The following is a 24,012-nucleotide window of genomic DNA, read 5'->3' on the forward strand; positions in this document are numbered from 1 at the left end:
AAAAACAAGTTGGAAGAATCACAATTCAAGATGTCAAGACATACTTTAGGGAGGTTAGAATCAAAATGCCTGTTATTTGGGTCATCAAAGAAGGAGGTACCTTTCTCTGAAGGGAGGAGAGAACTTCCACTTTGACCATGGCCTTGTCTAAATATGATCAGAGTCAGTGAACTCAGGGGGCTTCCATAGCCTTGGCAACTCATGACAAGAGCCTAGGGTGATTACTGATGCCATAAACAAGAGTGTCAATTTGTTAAGTCAACAGGAGTCACTGTGCACTTACTCCTCATGTAGAATCTTTGTCCTTAGTGTGCTGTACTTTGAGATATAATGCTATAACTAGTACTCAAACAGTATTTTTCACTTTATGTTTCTGTGTGGGAGCAAACTGTTGAAATCTTTACTTAATGTATGCTAAACTGATCTTCTGTATATAAAGAGAATCGAAAATGAATCATGATGTGAATGGAAGGGGAGAGGGAGTGGGAAAGGGGAAGGTTGCGGGTGGGAGGGACGTTATGGGGGGGAAGCCATTGTAATCCATAAGCTGTACTTTGGAAATTTATATTCATTAAATAAAAGTTAAAAAAAAGAAAAAAATGCCTGTTATTGGCACAAAAATAGACATGTAGACCAATGGAACAGAATAGAAACTTCTGAAATAAATCCACACATCTACAATCAACTAATCTACGACAAAGGAGCTAAAATCAATACCTGGAGAAAGGAGAGTCTCTACAACAAATGGTGCTAGAATGGATCTCTGTGTGCAGAAGTATGAAACAAGATCCCTACCTCATACCTTACACAAAAGTCAATTCAAAATGGATCAGTGATTGCAATTTATGACTCAATACCATCAAATTACTAGAGGAAAATATTGGGGAAATTCTGCAAGACATTGGCACAGGCAACGAAATCTTGGAGAAGACCCAGGAACACAGGCAATCAAAGCAGAAATAGACAAATGGGATTACATCAAGTTGAGAAGCTTCTGTGCTGCAAAGGAAATACTCAGCAAAGTTAAGAAGCAACTGATAGAATAGGAGAAAATATTTGCAAACTATGCAACTGATAAAGGATTAATATCCAGAATCTATAAAGAGCTCAAGAAACTCAATAACAATAAAACAAACAACACAATAAGAAGTGGGTAAAGGACTTGAACAGACTTTTTTTTCCTTTTTTAATAACAGATTTTTTAAAGATTGATTTATTTATTTGAAAGGCAGAGTTACAGAGAGGCAGAGGCAGAGAAGAGTGAGAGGGGGAGAGAGAGAGAGCCTGCGCGAAAGAGAAAGAGAGAGAAGAGAGTTATCTTCCATCTGCTGGTTCACTCCCCAGATGGCTGCAATGGCCACATCTAGTCTGATCCAAAGGCAAGATTTAGCAGCCTCTTCTAGTCTTCATATGGGTGCAGGGGCTGAAGGATTTGGGTGGATTTCCACTGCACTCCCAGGTCATAGCAGAGAGCTAGATCAGAAAGGAAGCATCCAGGACTCAAAAGGGTACCCATGTGGGATACCAGCACTGCAGGCAATGGCTTTACCTGCTATGCCACAGTGTCAGCCCTGACAGGTATATTTTTCAAAAGAGGAAATGCAATTGGCCAACAGACACACAAAAAAAATGCTCAGGATCACTAGCCATCAAGGAAATGCAAATCAAAACCACAATGAAGTTTCACCTCACCACAGTTAGAATGGCTTTCATACAGAAATCAACAATTAATAAATGCTGGTGAGGATATGTGAAAAATGGCACCCTAATCCACTCTTGGTGGGACTGTAAACTGGTGCAGCCACTGCGGAAGATAGTATGGAGGTACCTCAGAAAGCTGCAAACAGATATACCATATGACTCAGTAATCCTGCTCCCAGAAAGTTACTGAAATGAAATGAAATCAGCAGATGAAAGATAAACAAAACTAGGAGAATTACTAACCAGGAAGTAAACGTTGGGATATACTCTTGTTGCCACACAAATGGGAGACAGAGCAGGTCACAGCAGACACATTGCTATCTGGCCAATGGCACGTACTCCAGACAGTCACTGTGCCATTGTCCCAATGTTCTTGCTCAGTGACACAGTCCCCTACTGGGGCCCAAGAGACCTGCGCAGCCGGCTTCCCTGCAACAGCCTTGCACACCGCGGTTCTGTTCTTGACGGGAGACAGCGTCACTTCAGGGCAAACTGCAGAGATTTAAGGAAAAAATCTTACCATCAGGGATATGCAATTTACAGAGGTATTTGTTTTGGTGTCAGATCTAGTGATCTGAAATGCTACATGCCTCATGTTCCTTACCTGACACTTGGAGGCGATACCCATGATCGAAATTCCCATAAGGTGTTGCCATTTGACACCTGTAATAGCCATCATGACTGAGAGCCACTGGGTGGATCTGAAGTTCAGGGTTTACATCAGGTCTGGAGGCCCAGGTGATTCTCTCATCAGTACAGTTGTTTTTTGTGATCTCATTTGTGTCCTCCTTGTAGGATATTTTGCAGGTCGGCCTGTCTCTGAGGATTATTTCCCATGTTATTAGCACCACATTTGTCAATGGGATAGGAGAGCAACAGAGCTCAGCCTTTGTACCCATCAGCACAGTCAGTGAAGTATTAACTGGACACACACAAAAGGAGAATGACAAAGAAAAGCTGTTATGATAAGGCACTTCGTTTGTTAAGTTTATCCACAACATAGTACATGAAGCTGTCATAAAGACTACTTTGCAAGTAATCTTACTATAAAATATTGTATTTACATAAAAATCAGCATTCATAAAATATTTATAACATTAAAACCAACATAACAACTATTTTCTCTAGCACTAGTCATTATTAGGCAAACAGTATGTATCATAAATTCTTTAAATTAATTCAAGATTTTTCTCCAGAAACTTTTTATTTAAAATAATACAAACTTTATGCATTTCATAAATACAACTTTAGGAACATAGTGATTCTTCCCACCCACACTCCCACCCTTCCTCCTCCTCCCTCTCCTATTCCTATTCTTATTTCTCACTGAGATCTATTTTCAATTAACTTTATACACATACAAGTAACTATATATTAAGTAAAGAGTTCAACAAATAGTATGAAAAAAACTTGAATTAATTTAAAATTCTAAACTAAATAACAAATGCAATATTCTAAAGCTAATCTTTTGTAGGTAGACTATTACATTTATCATATAGTTCACATTCCTGTGGAAAGTCATTGGAATAATTAATGAGGTAGTCTCTTCTCCTAAGTTTAAATTTATTCAGGGCTGGCATTGTGGCTTAATAGGCCCAACCTCCGCCTGTGGTGCTGACATCCCATATGGGTGCTAGTTAGTGTCCTGGCTGCCCCTCTTCCAATCCAGCTCTCCGCTAATGGCCTGGGAAAGCAGTAGAAACTTGCACCTGCATGGGAGAACTAGAAGAAGAAGAAGCTCCTGCCTGCTGTCTTCCAATTGGTTCAGCTCCAGCAGTTGTAGCCATCTGGGGAGTGAACCAGCGAATGGAAGAACTTTCTCTCTGTTTCTCTTTCTCTCTGTCTGTAACTCTACCTCTCAAATAAATAAACAAAATCTTTTTTAAAAAATTTGTTCATTTGAAAGTGTTGGAGAGAGAGAGAGAGAGAGAGAGAGATCTTCCATCTTCTGGTTCACTCCCTAAATGGCCATAAAACAACCTGAGCCAGGTGGTCCGAAGCCAGGAGCTTCTTCTGGGTCTCTCATATTCTTTACTCTTTTACTTGGGTGCAGGGGCCTGAGCACTTGGTCCCCTTCTGCTGCTTTCCCAGGCACATTAGCAGGGAGCTGGATTGGAAGTGAGCAGCCAGGATTTGAATCTGCACAAATGTGGGATGCCAGCATTGCAGGTGGTATCTCTAACTACTATACACAACGGCCCTGATTCTCCTAAGTTTTGTTGAGTGTAAAATGTCAGTAGCACCAAAACCCAATGCCTGTCCTTATAGGTGCTAATTCTCACATAAATGTGATGAGTACATGGTACTTTCATGAAGAGTGACTAACATGGCATTCAGATTGAACAGGCTGAATATTTTCATGAAGTTTAATTTTTATTTCGAAAACCCCAAAATCAGTGAAATCAACAGATTTTAGAATATCCTATAATTTTGCCAATTAAGCCAACCAAAGAAGTTGAAAAATGATGATCCTTAATGATAAGAGATGCTTAGAAATATCTATTTCTGGTGCTAGTAGTAGGGAACATACATTTTGGTTTTTTTCTCTTTCATCAGAAGTTTATGGAACATACATTTTGAAAAAGAAAAACCAAGATCTATTTTTCTATGAATTGTTCATAAAAGGGATTTTATTGAAAATATATGACATTATAAAATGTAGATTTTGGATGAATATCCCTTCCAATTTAGTTATATGTATATTCCTATACAATTCATCAATGAACTTTGATCACAGATTTTGTTTCTGTATGTTCTATTTCATTATCATGATTAAATACAGAAGGTTAGCTTTTAAAGAAAAAAATTAAGCCTTGCAATCTACAAACATCTTCCAACATAAATCATGTTGGAAGTGTACTTCTCAGAAACATAATGGATCCATGACTAAAGAAGTGATTAGTCAACCCAAGTATGTAGTTTAACTCAGGAAACAAAGGTGAGTGTCAGTGATGTTGCCATTCTAACATGAACAGCTCCAGCTAGGGAGGGGAAAAATCTTTGTATGTGTGGATGAAACTTGTTATTGCTAAAATCTGCAATTTGTATTTCCTCTTTCCTGTTTTGATGTCACCTGTGCTAGTCAAGCCCTTGCTTGCATTCATAGCCAAATGAATTTTATATATATTTATATATATATATTTATATATATAAAACTAGATGGAAAAAACAGGTAAAACATCAATGCATATCTGAGATGCAGTTAAAGCCAGGTTCTTTCCAACACTCCAACTTGGCAGAGGTTTACAGGCAAGTGAGAATGTGACTTCTTTGGGTAACAACCAGAAGTTGGATCACACAGGGTCCCTCATAGCACCATATTCTTCAACTCATCACACAGTAGCCTTCAGTTAACGTTTCAACAAAGTTCAACCCTCCATCCCCTCCGTGCTGGGCACTAGATCAGGAAGCACATTACCTTCTTGAGGAAGGGCTGAAATGTTCTGTGTCGTCTGCTTTCCATGCATGCATGAAGTACTTGAAGCTAGAAAATATTTAGAGCACGTAAAAGGAAATCAATCTTGTGTGCTCTAATAGAGTGGAAGTCTCAGTCTCTCCACAGACTTATTCAACATAATACACGGATTGCACAATCAATGCAAGTCATCAATCATTAATAGAAAAACATGCTAATATCTTAAAATCACATTCATAGGCTATGAATCAATTTTCCATTTATGTGACCCTCCTTTTGCCTACTATTTTGAACAAGGCAACCCTGCTTCCATCTCTTTTCTCTTCCCCAGCCTGGGAGTTGGAGCCAGTGTGGATATCCCACATGAGTAGTTCTGATTCTATACCCTCTTCCAGGTATCACCCATTAAGAAAAGATGTTTGGTCCAGTGGTGGGCACCTCACCCAGATAAACAAAGCCGATCCATTTTTGCAATAATTTAGAATCATAATTCTCTCTCTTTTCCTTATTCATTTTTCCTAACTTGTAAGAGGGAAAAGGGAAAAAATTAGGTAATAGCAGAGAGAACAGAGATGTGAGTCCTTACTAACTTCAACTGTGTAATTCCACAGTTTCTGAGATCCACATGTGTTTCTTCTATTGGGACCTATGTTTGTTACAATCACAAAAATGTTAATCTGTTCCAAACTTGATTTCGGGAAATTACTATACTGTAGTTTTTAAAAGAGTGGAAAAAAGAAGGACAACTATTTAAAAACCAATAATTGAGAATCAGTTTCTCCCCAATTTTTTTTATCTTTTTATTTTTAGATTCATTTCATTTATTTGAAAGACAGAGTTATGGAGAGAGGTAGAGACAGAGAGAGAGGTTTTGCATCCACTGGTTCACTCCCCAATTGGCCACAATGCACAGAGCTGCACAGATCTGAAGCCAGGAGCCAGGAGCTTCTTCCAGGTCTCCCACGTTGGGGCAGAGGCCCAAGAACTTGTGCCAACTTCTACTATTTTCCCAGGCCATAACAGAGAGCTGGATTGGAAGAGGAACAGCCGGGACTCGAACCAGCACACACAGGGGATGCCAGCGCTTCAGGTTAGGGCTTTAACCTGCTGCATTACAGTGCCGGCCCCTCTCCTCAATTTAATGACAGATGTGGAGTCATATATCCAGAAGACTCAAACAACACCTACCATAATAAATAAAAAATAAGCAAAATACACTTACACACTTCATGTTGAAACTACAGAAAAGTCAAAAACAAAGAAAAAATTATGAAAACAAACATGGTAAAATAAACAATTTCCATACCACCATCTCCTCAGAAATCGTGCAAGTAAGAAGAGAATAGTGAAATATTCAAAATATTTAGGGGCCAGTGCTGTGGCATAGCAGGTAAAACCACCACCCGCGGTGCCAGCATCCCATATGGGCACTGGTTCAAGTCCCATCTGCTCTACTTCTGATCCAGCTCTCTGCTGTGGCCTGGAAAAGCAATAGAAGATACCCAAGTCCTTGGGCCCCTGCACCCACATGGGAGACCCAGAAGAAGCTCCTGGCTCCTGGCTTTGGATCTGCCCAGCTCTGGCTCGCTCGCTCTCTCTCTCCCCCTCTGACTCTTTGTAACTTTGCCTTTCAAACAAATAAATAAATCTTTTAAAAAAATAAAATATTTAGAGAAAAATACCACCAACCTAGAATTCTATATCCTTCAAAAATTAGGGAAACAAAGATTTTCACAAACAATAATTAAGGGAATCTGTTGCCAATATGTCTGCCTTGAAAGAAATTTGATATGCTGTGAAACGTTCTTTAGGGGGTAATAGAGGTCAGAAACTTGGATCTATATAAAGGAAGGCAGAGCATCAGAGCAGGAAAAAGTGAAAATAAAGAAAAAGCCTGAACTTAAACTGCTCAGGGATATGAAAGCAGTAGAAGATGGCCTAAAGTGCCGGCATCCCAGTTCTAGTCCCGGCTGCTCTTCTGATCCAGCTCTCTGCTATGGCCTGGGAAAGCGGTGGAAGATGGCTCAAGTCCTTGGGCCCCTGTACCCATGTGGGAGGCCCGGAAGAAGCTCCAGGCTCCTGCCTTCGTATCGGCGCAGCTCCGGCTGTTGAGGCCATCTGGGGAGTGAACCAGTGGATGGAAGACCTCTCTCTCTGTCTCTACCTCTCTCTGTAACTCTGTCTTTCAAATAAATAAAATAAATCTTTAATAAAAATGAAGGAGAAATAAAGTATTTTCCAATTTTCCAGATAAGCAGAAACAGAAATTTCACCACCACCACACCAGCCTTACAAGAAATTCTGAAGAGTATCCTGCATTAGAAGTAAATATGCAACACATGTCACCACCAAATTCACTGACAGAGCAGGTAAAACTATTATCTAATCAACAAAATTACAGGTCTTAGTTCTTATCTATCAGTCCTAACCTTGAATGTAAATGGATTAAATTTGGGGCTGGTGCTATAGCATAGTAGGCTAAGCCTCCACCTGTGGTGCAGGCATCCCATATGGGTGCCGGTTCAAGTCCTGGCTGCTCCACTTCTGATCCAGCTCTCTGTGATAGCCTGGGAAAGCAGTGGAAGATGGCCCAAGTGCTTGGGCCCCTGTAGCTATGTGGGAGACCTGGAAGAAGCTCCTGGCTTTAGATCAGACCAGTCCTGGCCATTGCAGCCATTTGAGGAGTGAACCTTTGGATGGAAGACCTTTCTGTCTCTCCCTCTCTCTGTCTGTAATTCTACCTCTCAAATGATTAAATATTTTTTAAAATGGATTAAATTCATCAACTAAAAATCTTAGGTTTACTGGATGGATAAGAAAAAACCACAACCCCACTATATGCTGTCTACAAGAAACTCCCTTCACAAGCAAAGATACACACAGACTGAAAGTGAAGGGTTAGAAAAAGATAAACCAGGCAAATGGAAACCAAGAGTGAGCAGGCATAGCTATTCTGTATTCAGACAAAAAGAAATCTTTAAATCAAAAACTATAAAAAGACATCAAGAAGGACTTTATATTTGAAAAAAGTTTCTATTCAGCAAGAAGACATAACAATCATAAATGTATATGCACCCAATGCAAGAACAATCAGATATATACAGCAAATACTATTAGACCTAAAAGGAGAGATAGACTCCAATATAGTAATAATGAGTGACTTCAACATCCCACTGTCATTAATGGACAGGTCATCCAGACAAAAAAAATCAATAAAGATACATCAGAGTTGTGAAACTGAAATTTTTTTTTTGACAGGCAGAGTTAGACAGTGAGAGAGAAACAGAGAGAAAGGTCTTCCTTCCGTTGGTTCAACCCCCAAAAAGGCCGCTACGGCCAGAACTACGCCGATCCAAAGCCAGGAGCCAGGTGCTTCCTCCTGGTCTCCGATGTGGGTGCAGGGCCCAAGCACTTGGACCATCCTCCACTGCCTTCTCAGGCCACAGCAGAGAGCTGGAATGGAAGGAGCAACCAGGACAGAATCCGGCGCCCCAAAACTGAAATTTTGAGATTTGATGATTTTTAACAGCCCTTGTCTCAACTGTTGAGGAACAGTGTTTTTTCTTCGTACTATTTGTTGAACTCTTTACTTATCATAGGGTTAATCTTATGAGTATAAAGTTAAATGAAAAAAAGATCTTGGTAAAATTTAAGAATGGAAATAGGAGAGGGAGGAGGAAGAAGGGTAGGAACGTGGGCCATAGGGAGGGTAATATGAGACCTATCACTGTTCTGAATCTGTGTATATAAATACATGAAATTCGTATACATTAAATAAAATTTCAAAAAAAGAAAAATACTATCAAGCAAATGGACCTCACAGACATTTACAAAGCATTTCACCTAACAACTACAGGATAAACATTCTTCTCCATCAGCACATGAAGTATTTTCTAGGGTAGATCACATATTGGGCCACAAATCAAGTCTCAGCCAATTTAAAAATATTGAAATCATACCATATATCTTCTTAGAACATAAAGCAATAAAACTAGAAATCAGCAACAAGAATAGAACACTCATAAATACCTGGACATTAAACAATAAGCTACTGAATAAGTAATACATCATGGAGGAAATTAAAAAGAAATCAAAAACGTTCTTGAAACAAATTAAAATGAAAACATAAATATCAAAACCTGTGGGATAAATCAAAAGCATTATTAAGAAGGGAGATTATTGCATTAAATGTTTATAAGAAAAATAAATGTCTCAAATTAAAGATTTTATGATAAATATTAAAGACAGAAAAACAAAAACAAACCATACCCAAAATCAGTAGGAGCTGAAAAATAATAAGGATCAGAGCAGAATAAATGAAATTGAAACTAAAAAAAAACACAAAAGATCAACAAAGCAAAAAGTTGTTTTTTTTGAGAAGATAAAATAGATAAACCTCTAACCAGACTAACAAAAAGAGAAAAAACTCAAATAAATAAAATTAGAGATGAAAAGAGAGACATTACGACCAACACCACTGAAATACCAAGGATCATAAGAAACTACTCTGGAGAACTATATCCTAATAAACTGGAAATAAACAAGGAAAACCTTGAAGAGAAGGATAAATTCTTGGATTCATACAACCTACCAAGATTAACTCAAGAAGATACAGACAACTTTAAACAGACCCATAACAAGCAATGAGATTGAATTAGTAATCAAAATCTTCCATCAAAGAAAAGTCCAGGACCAAATGGCCTCACTACTTAATTCTACAAAACATTCAGAGAGGAAGCAACTCCAATACTCTTCAAACTATTCTAAAATATTGAACATGATAGACCTCTGCCAAACACTTTATCAGGCCAGAAGTACCTTGATATCAAAAGCAACGATACCACACAAAAAGACTTCAGACCTATATCCTTAGTGAACATAGATTCAAATATTCTCAACAAAATACTAGCAAATCATATCCAAAACCACATCAAAAAGATCATATATCATAATCAAGTGGAACTTATTCCAGAAATGCAAGGATAGGTCAACATTCACAAATCAATATACATCATAAATTACATCAACAGAATGGAGAACAAAACCATATGGTCATCTCAAAAGATGCAGAGAATAAGATGCAACACTCCTTCATGATAAAATCCCTCCTCAATAGGCATAGAAAAAACATTCCTCAAAAATTGTATGGGCTATATATGACAGACCAACAGCCAATATCATACTGAATGCAGAAAAGCTGAAAGTATTTCCACTCAGATCTGGAACAAGACAAAGATATCCACTTTCGCCACTCCTATGCAATATAACACTGGAAGTTTTAGTGAGAGGAATTAGGAATGAAAAAGAAGTAAAGAGAATCAAAATTGGAGAAAAGGAAGTCAATTTATCCATGTAAGCAGATGACATGATGCTGTACATGGAAAAACCTAAACACTCCACGAAAAAGATGTTAGAAATGATAAACCAATTCAGTAAAATTGTAGGTTACAGAATAAACATACAAAAACAGTAGCTTTTTTGTAGGTGAACAATGAACTCACAGAAAGAGAAATCAAAAAATAAATCTCATCCACAAAAGCCACAAAAAATCAAATATTTAGGAATAAATTTAACCAAAAAAGTTAAATCTCTACAATGAAAATTATCAAACACTGTTGAAAGAAATCATCAAAGACACAATAAAATGGAAGGATGTTCCTTGCTCATGGATCAGAAAAATCACTATCATTAAAATATGTATACTGCCCAGTTAGTTGTCGCTGATCAGGGAGAACATATGATATTTGTCCCTTTGGGACTGGCTTAATTCACTCAGCATGATGTTTTCCAAATTCCTCCATCTTGTTGCAAATGACCGGGTTTCGTTGTTTTTGACTGCTGTATAGTATTCTATAGAGTACATGTCCCATAATTTCTTTATCCAGTCTACCGTTGATGGGCATTTGGGTTGGTTCCAGGTCTTAGCTATTGTGAATTGAGCTGCAATAAACATTAATGTGCAGACAGCATGTTTGTTTGCCAATTTAATTTCCTTTGGGTAAATTCCAAGTAGTGGGATGGCTGGGTTGAATGGTAGGGTTATATTCAGGTTTCTGAGGAATCTCCAAGCTGACTTCCATAGTGACTTAACCAATTTGCATTCCCACCAACAATGGGTTAGTGTCCCTTTTCCCGCACATCCTCGCCAGCATCTGTTGTTGGTAGATTTCTGAATGTGAGCCATTCTAACTGGGGTGAGGTGAAACCTCATTGTGGTTTTGATTTGCATTTCCCTGATTGCTAGTGATCTTGAACATTTTTTCATGTGCCTGTTGGCCATTTGGATTTCCTCTTTTGTAAAATGTCTATTGAGGTCCTTGGCCCATCTCTTAAGTGGGTTGTTTGTTTTGATGTTGTGCAGTTTCTTGATCTCTTTGTAGATTCTGGTTATTAATCCTGTATCAGTTGCTTAACTTGTAAATATTTTTTCCCATTCTGTCGGTTGCCTCTTCACTTTCCTGACTGTATCTTTTGCAGTACAGAAACTTCTCAATTTGATGTAATCCCAGCTATTAAGTTTGGCTTTAAAAAAAAAAAAGTTTGGCTTTGACTGCCTATACCTCTGGGGTCTTTTCCAAGAAGTCTTTGCATGTGCCTATATCTTGCAGAGTTTCTCCAATGTTCTCTGATAATGTGATGGTGTCAGGTCATAGATTTAGATATTTAATCCATGTTGAGTGGTTTTTTGTGAAAGGTGTAAGGTAGGGATCTTGCTTCATGCTTCTGCATGTAGAAATCCAATTTTCCCAGCACCATTTGTTGAACAGACTGTCCTTGCTCCAGGAATTGGTTTTAGCTCCTTCATTAAATATAAGTTGGCTGTAGATGTTTGGGTTGATTTCTGGTGTTTCTATTCTATTCCATTGGTCTATCCATCTGTTTCTGTACCAGTACCATGCTGTTTTGATAACAACAGTCTTGTAGTACGTCCTGAAATCTGGTATTGTGATGCCTCTGGCTTTGCTTTTGTTGTACAAGATTGCTTTAGAAATTTGAGGTCTCCTGTGTCTCCATATGAATTTCAGCATCATTTTTCCAGATCTGAGAAGAATGTCTTTGGTATTTTGATTGGTATCACATTGAATCTATAAATTGCTTTTGGGAGAATGGACATTTTGATGATATTGATTCTTCCAATCCATGAGCATGGAAGATTTTTCCATTTTTTGGTATCCTCTTCTATTTCTTTCTTTAAGGTTTTGTAATTCTTGTCATAGAGATCTTTAACGTCCTTGGTTAAGTTTATTCCAAGGTATTTGATTGCTTTGTAGCTATTATGAATGGGATTGATCTTAGAAGTTCTTTCTCAGCTGGGGCATTGTCTGTGTATACAAAGGCTGTTGATTTTTGTGCATTTATTTTATATCCTGCTACTTTGCCAAACTATTCTATGAGTTCCAATAGTCTCTTAGTAGAGTTCTTTGGGTCCCCTAAATAAAGAATCATATCATCTGCAAAGAGGGATAGTTTGACTTCTTCCTTCCCAATTTGTATCCCTTTAACTTCTTTTTATTGCCTAATAGCTCTGGCTAGAACTTCCAGTACTATATTGAATAGCAGTGGTGAGAGTAGGCAGCCCTATCTGGCACCAGATCTCAGTGGAAATGCTTCCAACTTTTCCCCATTCAATAGGATGCTGGCCGTGGGCTTTTCTTAAATTGCTTTGATTGTAGTATTGAGGAATGTTCCTTCCATACCCAATTTGCTTAGAGTTTTCATCATGAAAGGGTGTTGTATTTTATCGAATGCTTTCTCTGCATCTATTGAGATAATCATATGGTTTTTTCTTCTGCAGTTTGTTAATGTGGTGTATCACACTGATTGATGTGCAAACATTGAACCATCCCTGAATACCAGGGGTAAATACCACTTGGTCTGGATGGATGATCTTTCTGATGTGTTGTTGCATTCTATTAGCCAGAATTTTACAGAGGAATTTTGCGTCTATGTTCATCAGGGATATTGGTCTGTAATTTTCTTTCAATTCTTCATCTTTCTCTGGCTTAGGGATTAAGGTGATGCTGGCTTCATAGAAAGAATTTGGGAGGATTCCCTCTTTTTCAATTGTTCTGAATAATTGGAGAAGAATTGGAGTTAGTTCTTCTTTAAATGTCTGGTAGAATTCAGCAGTGAATCCATCCGGTCCTGGGCTTTTCTTTGTTGGGAGGGACTTTATTACTGATTCAATTTCTGTCTCAGTTATGGGTCTGTTTAGGTTTTCTATGTCTTCCTGGTTCAATTTAGGTAGGTTGCATGTGTCAAGGAATCTATCCATTTCTGATGGATTTCCGTGTTTTCTGGCATACAACTCTTTGTAGTAATTTCTGATGTTTCTTTTTATTTCTGTGGTGTCAGTTACCTTTCCTTTTTCATCTCTGATTTTATTGATTTGGGTCTTTTCTTTTTTTAGTTAGTTGGGCCTATGGCATGTCAATTTTGTTTATTTTTCAAAAACCCAGCTCTTTGTTTGGCTGATCTTTTGTGATTTTTTTTGGATTCAATCCTGTTGATTTCTTCTCTGATTTTAATTATTTCTCTTCTCCTACCAGATTTGGGTCTGGTTTGCTGCAGTTTTTCTAGATCCTTGAGATGCACTGAAAGCTCATTTATTTGCTGCCTTTAAATTTCTTGATGTAGGCACCTATTGATATAAACTTTCCTTTTAACACTGCTTTTGCCATATCCCATAAGTTTTGACATGCTGGGCTGTTATCCTCATTACTTCCAAAAAGTTTTTGATTTCTCTTTTGATTTCTTCTATGACCCAGTGTTCATTCAGGATAATGTTGTTCAGTCTCCATGCGTTTGCATATGCTTTAGGGATTCCTGAGTTGCTAATTTCCAGAATCACTCCGTAGTGGTCTGAGAAGCTGCATGGTATGATTCTAATTCTTTTGAATTTGCTGAGACTTGCTTTATGACCTGGTATGTGGTCAATCCTAGAGTAGGTTAAATGTACTGCTGAGAAGAATGTAAATTCTTTATGTGTAGGATTAAAAGTTCTGTAGATATCTGTTAGATCCATTTGGGCTATAGTGTTGATTAAATCTGCTGTTTCCTTATTGATCTTCTGTCCAGTTGATCTATTTCTGAGAGTCGAGTATTGAAGTTCCCCAATACTATTGTATTGGAATCTAAGTCTCCCTTTAAGTCCCTTAACATACCTTTTAAATATAAACCAGTGCCCTGTAATTAGGTGCATATACATTTATAATAGTTACATCTTCCTGTTGAATTAATCCCTTAATCATTATATAGTGCCCCACTTTGTCTCTCTTAACAGTTTTTGTGTTAAAGTTTATTTTTCTGATATTAAGATGGCTACGCCAGCTCATTTTTGTTTTCTGTTGGCATGGAATATCTTTTCCCAACCTTTCACTTTCAGTCTGCATGCATCTTTGTTGGAAAGATGTGTTTCTTGTAAGTAGCAAATAGATGGGTTTTGTTCCTAAATCCATTCAGCCAGTCTGTGTCTTTTAACTGGAGAGTCGAGGCCATTAACATTCAATGTGACTATTGATAAGTAGTAACTTTGCCCTGCCATTTTCCCAAAGATATTTCTAATATATGCTTTGAACTTCCTGTGAACTTTTACTGGGAGGTTTTCTTCCTTTACCTTCTTTCATATTGATGGCCGTGTTTCTGTGTTTCTGTGTTTCGCACATCTGTAAGCATTTTTTGCAGGTCTGGGTGAGTGGCGACAAATTCTTTCAATTTCTGTTTGCTATGAAAGGTCTTTATTTCACATTCATTCACAAATGAGAGCTTTTCAGGATATAATATTCTGGGCTGGCAGCTTTTTTCTCTTAGTACCTGGGCTATGTCTCACCATTCCCTCCTATTCTGTAGGGTTTCTGATGAGAAGTCTGCTGTGAGTCTAATTGGAGATCCTCTGAGATAATCTTTTCTTTATGTCTCACTGTGGTTAGTTTGATTACAACGTGTCATGGTGAGGATCTCTTTTGGTCATGTTTACTGGGGGTTCTATGAGCTTCCTGTACTAGGATATCTCTGTCCTTCTCCAAACCTGGGAAGTTTTCTGCTAGTAACTCACTAAAAAGACTTTCTAATCCTTTCTCTCTCTCCATGCCTTCAGGAACGCCTAGAACCCAAATTTTAGGTTTTTTAATAGTATCCTGTAGATTCCCAACAATATTTTTTAGATTTCTAATTTCCTCTTCTTTTCTTTGGTTTGATTGTATACTTTCCTGTGCTGTCTTCTAAGTCCTATATTCTCTCTTCTGCTTCACTGATTCTGTTTTTAAGGCTCTCAAGTGCATCTGTCATTTGATCTATTGAATTCTTCATTTCATTTTGATTTCTCTTCAATATCACAATTTCATGTTCTACTAGATTCTTCATTTCATTTTGATTCTTCCTTAAGATTTCATTTTCACAAGAGAGATTTTCTACCCTGTCCAGTAAGGATTTCTATAGTTCAAGAATTTGTCTTTGAGAACTTCTAGATGTTCTTATCTTATTTTTTTGAAATCCGTATCTTGCATTTCTTCTATCTCATCATCTTCATAATCTTGAATTGGAGTGTCATGTTCATTTGGGGGCATCATAATGTCTTCCTTGTTCTTGTTTCCTCAGTTTCTGCATTTGTTGCTTGGCATTGTGGAGATATTCTTTGGTTTCTTCTTCTTTTTTTTTTCCTTGCTGGGTGGCTTTTCTCGTTACACTATGACTCTAGATTAAGTGGACTGTCTGCTTTTGGTGGATCTTTAGAGGCTTGTGTTGGGTGTGGCCAGAGAGCTCTGTTCAGTTCTTCAGGGTTAAGGGTGTGCCAAAGGTGACACACCCAGGTTTGGTGTGGTAAATCTTCTCTCTTTCTCTTTTTTTCTTTTATTCAGAAGTGAAGTAATTCCACCCAGCTGTGCTATTCTCATTGAAGGCAGTCCGTGTCTGAGTGCTGGCCCCTGTGGGTATAATATTCGTCTGCTCTCTCCCTAGGACCACACAAAGGATCTGTTCAGTCCTCAGTGTAAGCTCAGATTCCCCTACAATCTCCCACCAGGTTGCCAAGGTTACTGAGTTTGTGGCGTACTGAGTACTCACGTCTCAGGCACTCTGTGAGTTCTCTCACACACCCTCAGTTTTTTTTTTTTTTTTCACAGTCTCATTTCATAAGCTCCACACATTCACTAGGTCTTAACCTCCTGTTATATCCCTGTTATATCTCCCCACCAGAATCAGGTTTTTCTGTTTGGGTGAGGGTGGGTGCAGCCCTGAGGTGGCGCAGCTTTTACGTATGTCCAAAATGGCACTTGCTCTTTGTCTTGCTCACCTTTGTAAGGTGAGTGGAGAGAGAGAATTGCATCCATACCAGTCCCTTTTATTTTTTTTCTCTCCTCTAGTTAGCCTGGTGAACTTTCCCCCATGGGGCTCTAAGCCTCTTTCCCTCTAGGCTCTTCCTGCCACTTTCCCACCAGTGTCTTGGGCTGCTGAGGTTTCACCTCACCGCCCTTTCCAGCGCTGGTGCATAGACTCGGTGGCTGGGGTGCAGAGCCGTGGGCACCCATGCCCTCCACGTAGGTCCACCGTGTCCCATCAGTTCCGGAAGAGTTTCCTCTGCAGTTTTTTCCCTAACTCTTCCCTGAAACTACAGTATCTCCACTTTTATTAAACTATCTTTTCCTAGACTATCAGTGTGCTCCCTGCCTATTCCGCCATCTTGGAGGACTCGACTACTTTATTATTTTTAATAATAATGATAATATAGTAATAAAATAGTGACTAACAAGTAATCATCCCTACTTCTTCTATCCCTTCTTTCTTTTTTTTTAAATTTTATTTAAAGTATACAAATTTAATTTATTTCACATATACAGATTGAGGAATATAGTGATACTTTTTCCCTATCCTTCCTCCTGCCCTCACTCCCACTTTTCTTCCTCCTTCCTCTCTTATTCTCATTCTTATTTTACACAAAGATCTATTTTCAGTTAGCTTTATACTCATATGATTAACCCTACATTAAGAAAACCATTCAACAAATAGTATGAAGGAAAAAAAAGTGTTCCTCAACAGTTGAGACAGAACTCAAAAATTATTACATCTCTAAGTGTCATTTTCACTCCTATAGATTACCTTTTAGGTACTCTATTATTTACCATGAATCAGGGAGAAAATACAGTATTTGTCTTTTTGGAACTGGTTTATTTCACTAACTATAAAGGTTTCCAGTTGCATCCATTTTGTTGCAAATGACAGAATTTCTTTTTTTAGTGCTGTGTAGTATTCCATAATGTGTATATGCCATAATTTTTTATCCAGTTTTCAGTTGATAGACATCTGGGGTGATTCCATATCTTAGCTATATGAAATAAGCTGCAATATACATGGGGGTACAGATCACTCTTTCCTATACTGATTTCTTTTCACTTGAATAATTTCCCAGGAGTGGAATGGCTGAGTCATATGGTAGGTCTACGTTCAGATTTCTGAGGTATCTCCATACTATCTTCCACAGTGGCTGAACCAGTTTACATTCATACCAAGTTTCCTAGTGTTCTCCTCTGGTAATTTGATATGTATGGTATGATTTTAATTTTTTTTAATTTGCTGAAACTTGTTTTATGGCCTAGCATATGGTCTATCCTAGAGAAAGTTCCATTCACTGATGAGAAGAATGTGTGTTCTGCAACTGGGGGGTGAAAAGTTCTGTAACTATCAACTTTAAATTTCTGCCTGTGTTTTCAAAAATAAAAATGAAGTATAATTGTATAATTAATAATTATTTCTCTTTTTTAAGATTTATTTATTGATTTGAAAGACAGAGTTACAGAGAGACAGTGGTGGAGAGAGAGAGAGAATGAGAGAGAGTGAGAGAGAGAGAGAGAGAGAGAGAGAGAAGTCTTACATCCACCTGTTCACTCCCCCAGATGGCCGCAATGGCCAGAGCTGAGCCAATCCGAAGCCAGAAGCCAGGAGCTTTTTCCAGGTCTCCCATGTGGATGCAGGGGCCCAAGGACCTGGGCCATCTTCAACTGTTTTCCCAGGTCATAGCAGAGAGCTGGATCAGAAGTAGAGCAGCCAAAATGTGAACCACTACCCATATGGGATGCCAGAACTGCAGGAGGCTTTACCTAGTATGCCACAGCACCAGACCCAGTAATTATTTCTTATTCATAAGAATGATGGGGGGTTGGCATTATGGCATAATGGGTAATGAGGCCACCTATGAAAATAGCATCCCATTTAGGTGCCGATTTGTGTCCTGTCTGTGCCACTTCCAATCCAGCTCCCTACTAATGGCCTGGAGAAAGCAGCAGATGATCCAAGTGCTTGAGTTCCTGCTACCCACAAGGGAGACCCAGATGAAGCCCATGGCTCCTATTTTCAGCCTGGCCCAGTCCTGGGCACTGTGGTCATCTAGGGAGTGAATCAGCAGATAAAAGATTCTCTCTCTCTTTCTCTCCCCCAACCCCACCACTCTCCCATAACTGACTTTCAAAATAAAATCTTTAACAAACAAGAAGGATGATGGTGATTGCAATCCATTTCCAGGGATTATATCTTATTTCCAAGGGCTTATATCTAACAACTCATTTCAGGCACAGCACAGGTTTCATCTAAATGATTTCTTTCCTATGGTTGTTTCCCTTAATGTACAGTAGTATGTCTCTAGAAATGTCAACAATTATTTGGCAACTCTGTCAGATAGTTCCAGATACTTAAATCAAATATTGATCCCTAATATAAAATAAATTCTGCTATAAGAACAAATATGTCATATTTGAAAACCAGAAGGCCAATTATTCAGGTTGAGAGCTAGAGAGAAATGGATGGATAACTCACTTTTTGTTTTCATTTTCTCTGACAATATTTCTCCACACTCTATGTAACATTTAAGATTATTTTTTAAATATGCCAAATAATACACCATTTTTTTCTCTGATGAATGAAGATAATAATCTAGTATTGGGAAAGTCAAATTCACAATAATTAGGAATTTTCATCACAGTTCAACTGGTTAGGGAACTTTGATTCCATATTTCAACATTAGGAATTATGATAGTTTGGCTCTGAAATGATAGCACAAGTGGTTTGTTCTTTTATGTTTAATGAGAGTGGAGGGGTTGAGTAAAGACTAGGAGATACATAGGAGTCACTGATCTATGGCAGTTATGAAATCCATTCAGGAAAATATTAGGAGCTCCTTGATTAAGGCTCAATCCTATTCCTATTCAAGTTATTCTCCACAGCTCTCAGCTCATGTACTAAACCTCTTGGTTCTGCCTTTTGAGTCAGCCCTGCCTTTTTCTTTTATAGTAACATATTTGCAGCTAAGTAGTTTTGTGAGCATGCCTTGTGCCAGTAGAATTTGGAAGTTCCAACAATTTCATTTCATTTGTATTCTATCTGAAATTTTCATTGAAAAACCTGTCAGCGTTTTCAATGAAGCTGAAGACGTCAACTTCCTAATTCTGCCAGCGCCGGGGCTCAATAGGCTAATCCTCCGCCTTGCGGCGCTAGCACACCGGGTTCTAGTCCCGGTTGGGGCACCAGATTCTGTCCCGGTCACTCCTCTTCCTGTCCAGCTCTCTGTTGTAGCCCAGAAGTGCAGTGGAGGATGGCCCAAGTCCTTGGGCCCTGCACCCGCATGGGAGACCAGGAGAAATATCTGGCTCCTGGCTTCGGATCAGCACGGTGCGCCAGCCGCAGCGCACCAGCCGCGGTGGCCATTGGAGGGTGAACCAACGGTAAAGGAAGACCTTTCTCTCTGTCTCTCTCTCTCACTGTCCACTCTGCCTGTTAAAAAAAAAATCCTAATTCTGTTGAGGCTTTTTGTGCATAGTGGCTACTCTTTCACCACTGTCTGAACAGGTTAGCCCTGCTTTGCTTAAAGAAACTTTAAAGGTTTCTCTTAAGGTATCAGCCTTGATATACACTGTCTTTTCCTCTCAGATCTCTTGCCTGCCCCCACCCTCTTTGCTTCTAGACCAATAGCTAGATTCAAGTCCCAACAGGATGCAGAGTGCAGCACATTATAACCTCAGGATGTACACTACATACCAAAAGAACTATGTGATTTTTCCAGTGCATATCAGTATAAGTCTGGAAAATATGTATGGAAATAGATCCCAAGGATGTGGGACAATGACAAAAGGAATATAAAGTTGGATCAGGCTAATTTATGATATGGGACCATTAACAAGAAAGTATCCAAAGGTTGAAGGAGGCTGAATGTTAATATAATTTATCAGATAAACTCTGCCCACCTATCCTGGATGTATTTTCACAACTATGAGATATAAGATAGTGAGGAGAACCACACATGCTTGAAGATCTCTGTGGTTGCTTCTCTGTATATAGGTGTGAAATATCTGTGAGAACCACAGACCAAGTTTGGATCCTTAAGTTCAAGGGAGATTATTTGATACAAAGCACCCAACAAAGCTGGGTGACAATTACAACGACAGATGAACGTGGTCATTGCAGTGGACAGTAGAGTTAAAACATAATCAGAACATTCTAAATTAGGTAAATATGTGGCTCTGGCTAGTTGGTCGTGGTGTTCCTAGAAGTGAAATAGACTAACAGTCCACTAAATTTCACTTGACTTGTATAAGCAGAGAATTCTAGGTCAAATGAACAGAAATCTAACGTGAATCATCAAAACAGAGTCATAGTAGATCAGTCAATTCACAGACCTGAGCAGGTCTATAGATTTTAATTTCATTTTAGGAGCTTGGTTATTAAAGGTGTAAATGATTACAAATATTAGGTCCTCTTGGTAGATTAATCTCTTTATGAATAAGGAATATTATTTTCCTCTGTTAATATTTTCTGATCTTGAAATCTACTTTGACTGATGGTGATATAGCCACTACCTCTTTCTTTTGCTTGGTTTTAGCATGGTATGATTTTACCTGCTTCTAATCCATCTGTACCTTTGTATTTAAAGTGTGTTTCTCATGGCAGTAGATAGTTGGGACTTGCACTTTTTACCCAATATGACACTTTACCAGAATGGAAAGAACCCAAAAAACCTAGAAGCTATGTGTTTCTAGAAGTTCACGAAGACATTTCCTTGACTAAGTCAATAATAAATTAATAAAGAACAAAGCATTGCCCAGGGAGGGAGAAGGCACTGGTGTCATTGAGAAGCTAAATGGAGGTTATCTTTTGTATATCAGGATTAAGAGAAGTTCTTATGGAAGTTCTCCCCGATGACACTATACATGATAGGATTCTGTAATAGCACAAAGTGTATTTGAAAGTGTATTTGAAAGGCAGAATTACAGAGAGAGAAAGACAAAGGGACGGTCAAAGGGGGAGAGAGAGAGAGAATTCCCATCCATTAGTTCACTCCCCAAGTATCTGCAATGGTCAGGGCTGGGACAGGCTGAAGCAGGAGCTTCATCTGGATCTCTCATGTGGTACAGGGGCTCAAGCACTTGGGCCATCCTCTTCTGTTTTCCCAGGCCATTAGCAGGGAGCTAGATCAGAAATGGAGCATCCAGTCCTCAAACTGGTGCCAATATGGGACGCCAGTGTTGCAGACGGTGGTTTCAACCAGTATGCCCCAAAGTGACAGCACTCAATAGTGGATATGATTATCTTAAAAACAGAAAGTCTAGACCGGTGCCGCAGCTCACTAGGCTAATCCTCTGCCTGCAGCACTGGCACCCCGGGTTCTAGTCCCGCTTGGGGCACCGGATTCTATCCCAGTTGCTCCTCTTCCAGTCCAGCTCTCTGCTGTGGACTGGGAATGCAGTGGAGGATGGCCCAAGTCCTTGGGCCCTGCACCCACATGGGAGACCAGGAGGAAGCACCTGGCTCCTGGCTTTGGATCGGCGTAGTTCTGGCCATAGCGGCCATTTTGGGGGGTGAACCAATGGAAGGAAGACCTTTCTCTCTGTCTCTCTCTCTCACTGTCTAACTCTGCCTATAAAAAAAAAAATAGAAAGTCTAGAATAGCAACCAAGAGACACTGACCTGGAGAATTTGTGGCAAAAGTTAAATAAATCTGTGTTCTTAGGGGTAAGATATGACAACTCATGAGGATATGGCTTGCCCTACATAACCAAATCAAAAGAAAGTTAGCATCTTAATGACTTAAAGCCACTATAACAAAAATATCATAAACATAAAGGCTTAAACCACAAATGTGTAAGTGGCTTAAGTAAACAAGTATTTATTTCTGGCAGTCAACAAGTCCAAGATCAAGGCACCAACAAGGTCTGGCATCTGGGGAGGGTCAACATCCTGGGTTATATACAGCTGCTTTCTCACTGTATACTCATGCGAGTGAGAGAGGGACACACACACACGCACACACACACACAAGAGAGAGAGAGTGAGAGAGAGAGAGAGAGAGAGAGAGCAAACTCTATCCAGTCTCTACTTATAAGGGCACCATGCTTATTTATGAGAGCTCCAAAGACAAGGTAGAACTCCATCTACAAATACAATTATATCAGAGATTACAGTTTCACCATATGAAATGAGAGTTGGGGGGAGGAACCCAAACATTTAGTCCACAACAGTGAATGAAAACTCAGTTCAGACACTATGAAAGAAAACATGATCTCTCACCAAGCTTCTACACCCAAATCATTACTCATACAAAACCACATAATCACAGGCTCCCACTCTGAAGCTACAAAGAAAAGAGAAAACAAGCAACTATAAGGTCAGATGGTGGCAGGAATTTGGCAAAGCAGTTAACATTATGTCCAGGGGCCAATATTGTGGCAAAGCTGCTAAAGCTGCCACCTCTGTAACACTGGCATCCAATATGGGTGTTCCAGCTGCTCCACTTCCTATCCAGCTCCGTGCTGAAGGCCTGGAAAAGCAGCAAAAGATGGCCAAAGTAATTGGTCCTCTGCCACCCACATGGGAGACCTGAAGGAAGCTCCTGGCTCGTAGCTTCAACTTGGCCCAGCCTTGGCCATTGTGGCTAACTAGGGAATAAGCCAGTGGATAGACGATCGATCTCTCTCTCTCTCTCTCTCTCTCTCTCTCTCTCTGTGTGTGTGTGTGTGTGTGTGTCTGTCTGTCTGTCTGTCTCCCCTTCCCTCTCTGTAACTCTGACTTTCAAATAAATAAATACTTCTCTTTTTACAAAAAGATGATGTTCATATTCCAAATTGGATTGTGTAAGTTCAAGAACCACCTCAACTTGTAATTCCATCTTTCTTTTGTACACCCTCAGATGCAGCAGGTGATGTTCAAGTGCTTGGATTCCTGCCACCCACATGGGAGATGCTGACTGAGATGTGAATTCCTGGCTTTGGACTGTCACAGCTCAACTATTGTAAACAGTTGAGGAGTGAACCAGTGGATAGAAGAGCTCTCCCATCTGGTCTGTTTCAGTCTTTCAAATAGATAATTTAAAGTGAAAGCAATATTTTAAAAGATCATCTCATGCACCTTCTATTAGTCACCCTCTCACTCTTATGAAAGGAGAAGACCTCACAGAACTTCAGTGGCCACGCTTCCCACCATAACTTCTCACCCACACGAAAGAGCAACCGCGGAGTCCCTCAAGAATGTGGGGGTTCCCCTCACAAAGTTATGTGTTATAGTTGATTTAATGTGGTACATAAAATACATTGTTAAAGCTTAAGGCATAAAAGAGTAAATATTTTTAATATAAGACAATATAAATATGCTCTCACAAAAGGCTACGTAAGCTTGGATAAGAGAACAGAGGTTGATTCACTAAGTGATTCTCTACTCATCTTACCTAGAAAATCACAGTGACAAGCGAAATTTGGAGGATGAGCGAAAAGGAGGAAGATTTAATTATATGGAATAATTGAGATTATTTTTCCAAAGACTGTATTTCCACATCCCTAAAAAAGTGTGTTTTGATTAAAATTTAGTTACAGAGCACTTCCTTTTCAATGACTTTCTAGGGTTCTGCTTTTAATGTCAGGAAG

The 24,012-nt window shown here is 39.1% G+C and overlaps 1 protein-coding gene across 3 annotated transcripts in view; it reads right to left on the reverse strand.

Moving 5' to 3' along the window:
* LOC100348666 (cell surface glycoprotein CD200 receptor 2) overlaps positions 1–24,012 on the reverse strand; it is a 63,052-nt gene that overhangs the window by 22,866 nt on the left and 16,174 nt on the right. For 2 of the 3 annotated variants that reach the window (XM_008266942.5, XM_089330806.1), the window contains exons 2-4: positions 5,120–5,185; positions 2,306–2,623; positions 1,945–2,193 (exon numbers count right to left, since the gene is read on the reverse strand). In XM_008266942.5, coding sequence (XP_008265164.1) covers positions 1,945–2,193; positions 2,306–2,623; positions 5,120–5,185 — 633 coding nt within the window. Of the gene's footprint in view, positions 1–1,944; positions 2,194–2,305; positions 2,624–3,410; positions 3,523–5,119; positions 5,186–24,012 lie in introns of those variants that run through there. The other variant, XM_089330807.1, reaches the window with a different exon arrangement.

This window comes from Oryctolagus cuniculus, chromosome 4 (assembly GCF_051225735.1).
Source record: "Oryctolagus cuniculus isolate XC-2025 breed Fujian yellow rabbit chromosome 4, ASM5122573v1, whole genome shotgun sequence".
NCBI lineage: Eukaryota > Metazoa > Chordata > Mammalia > Lagomorpha > Leporidae > Oryctolagus > Oryctolagus cuniculus.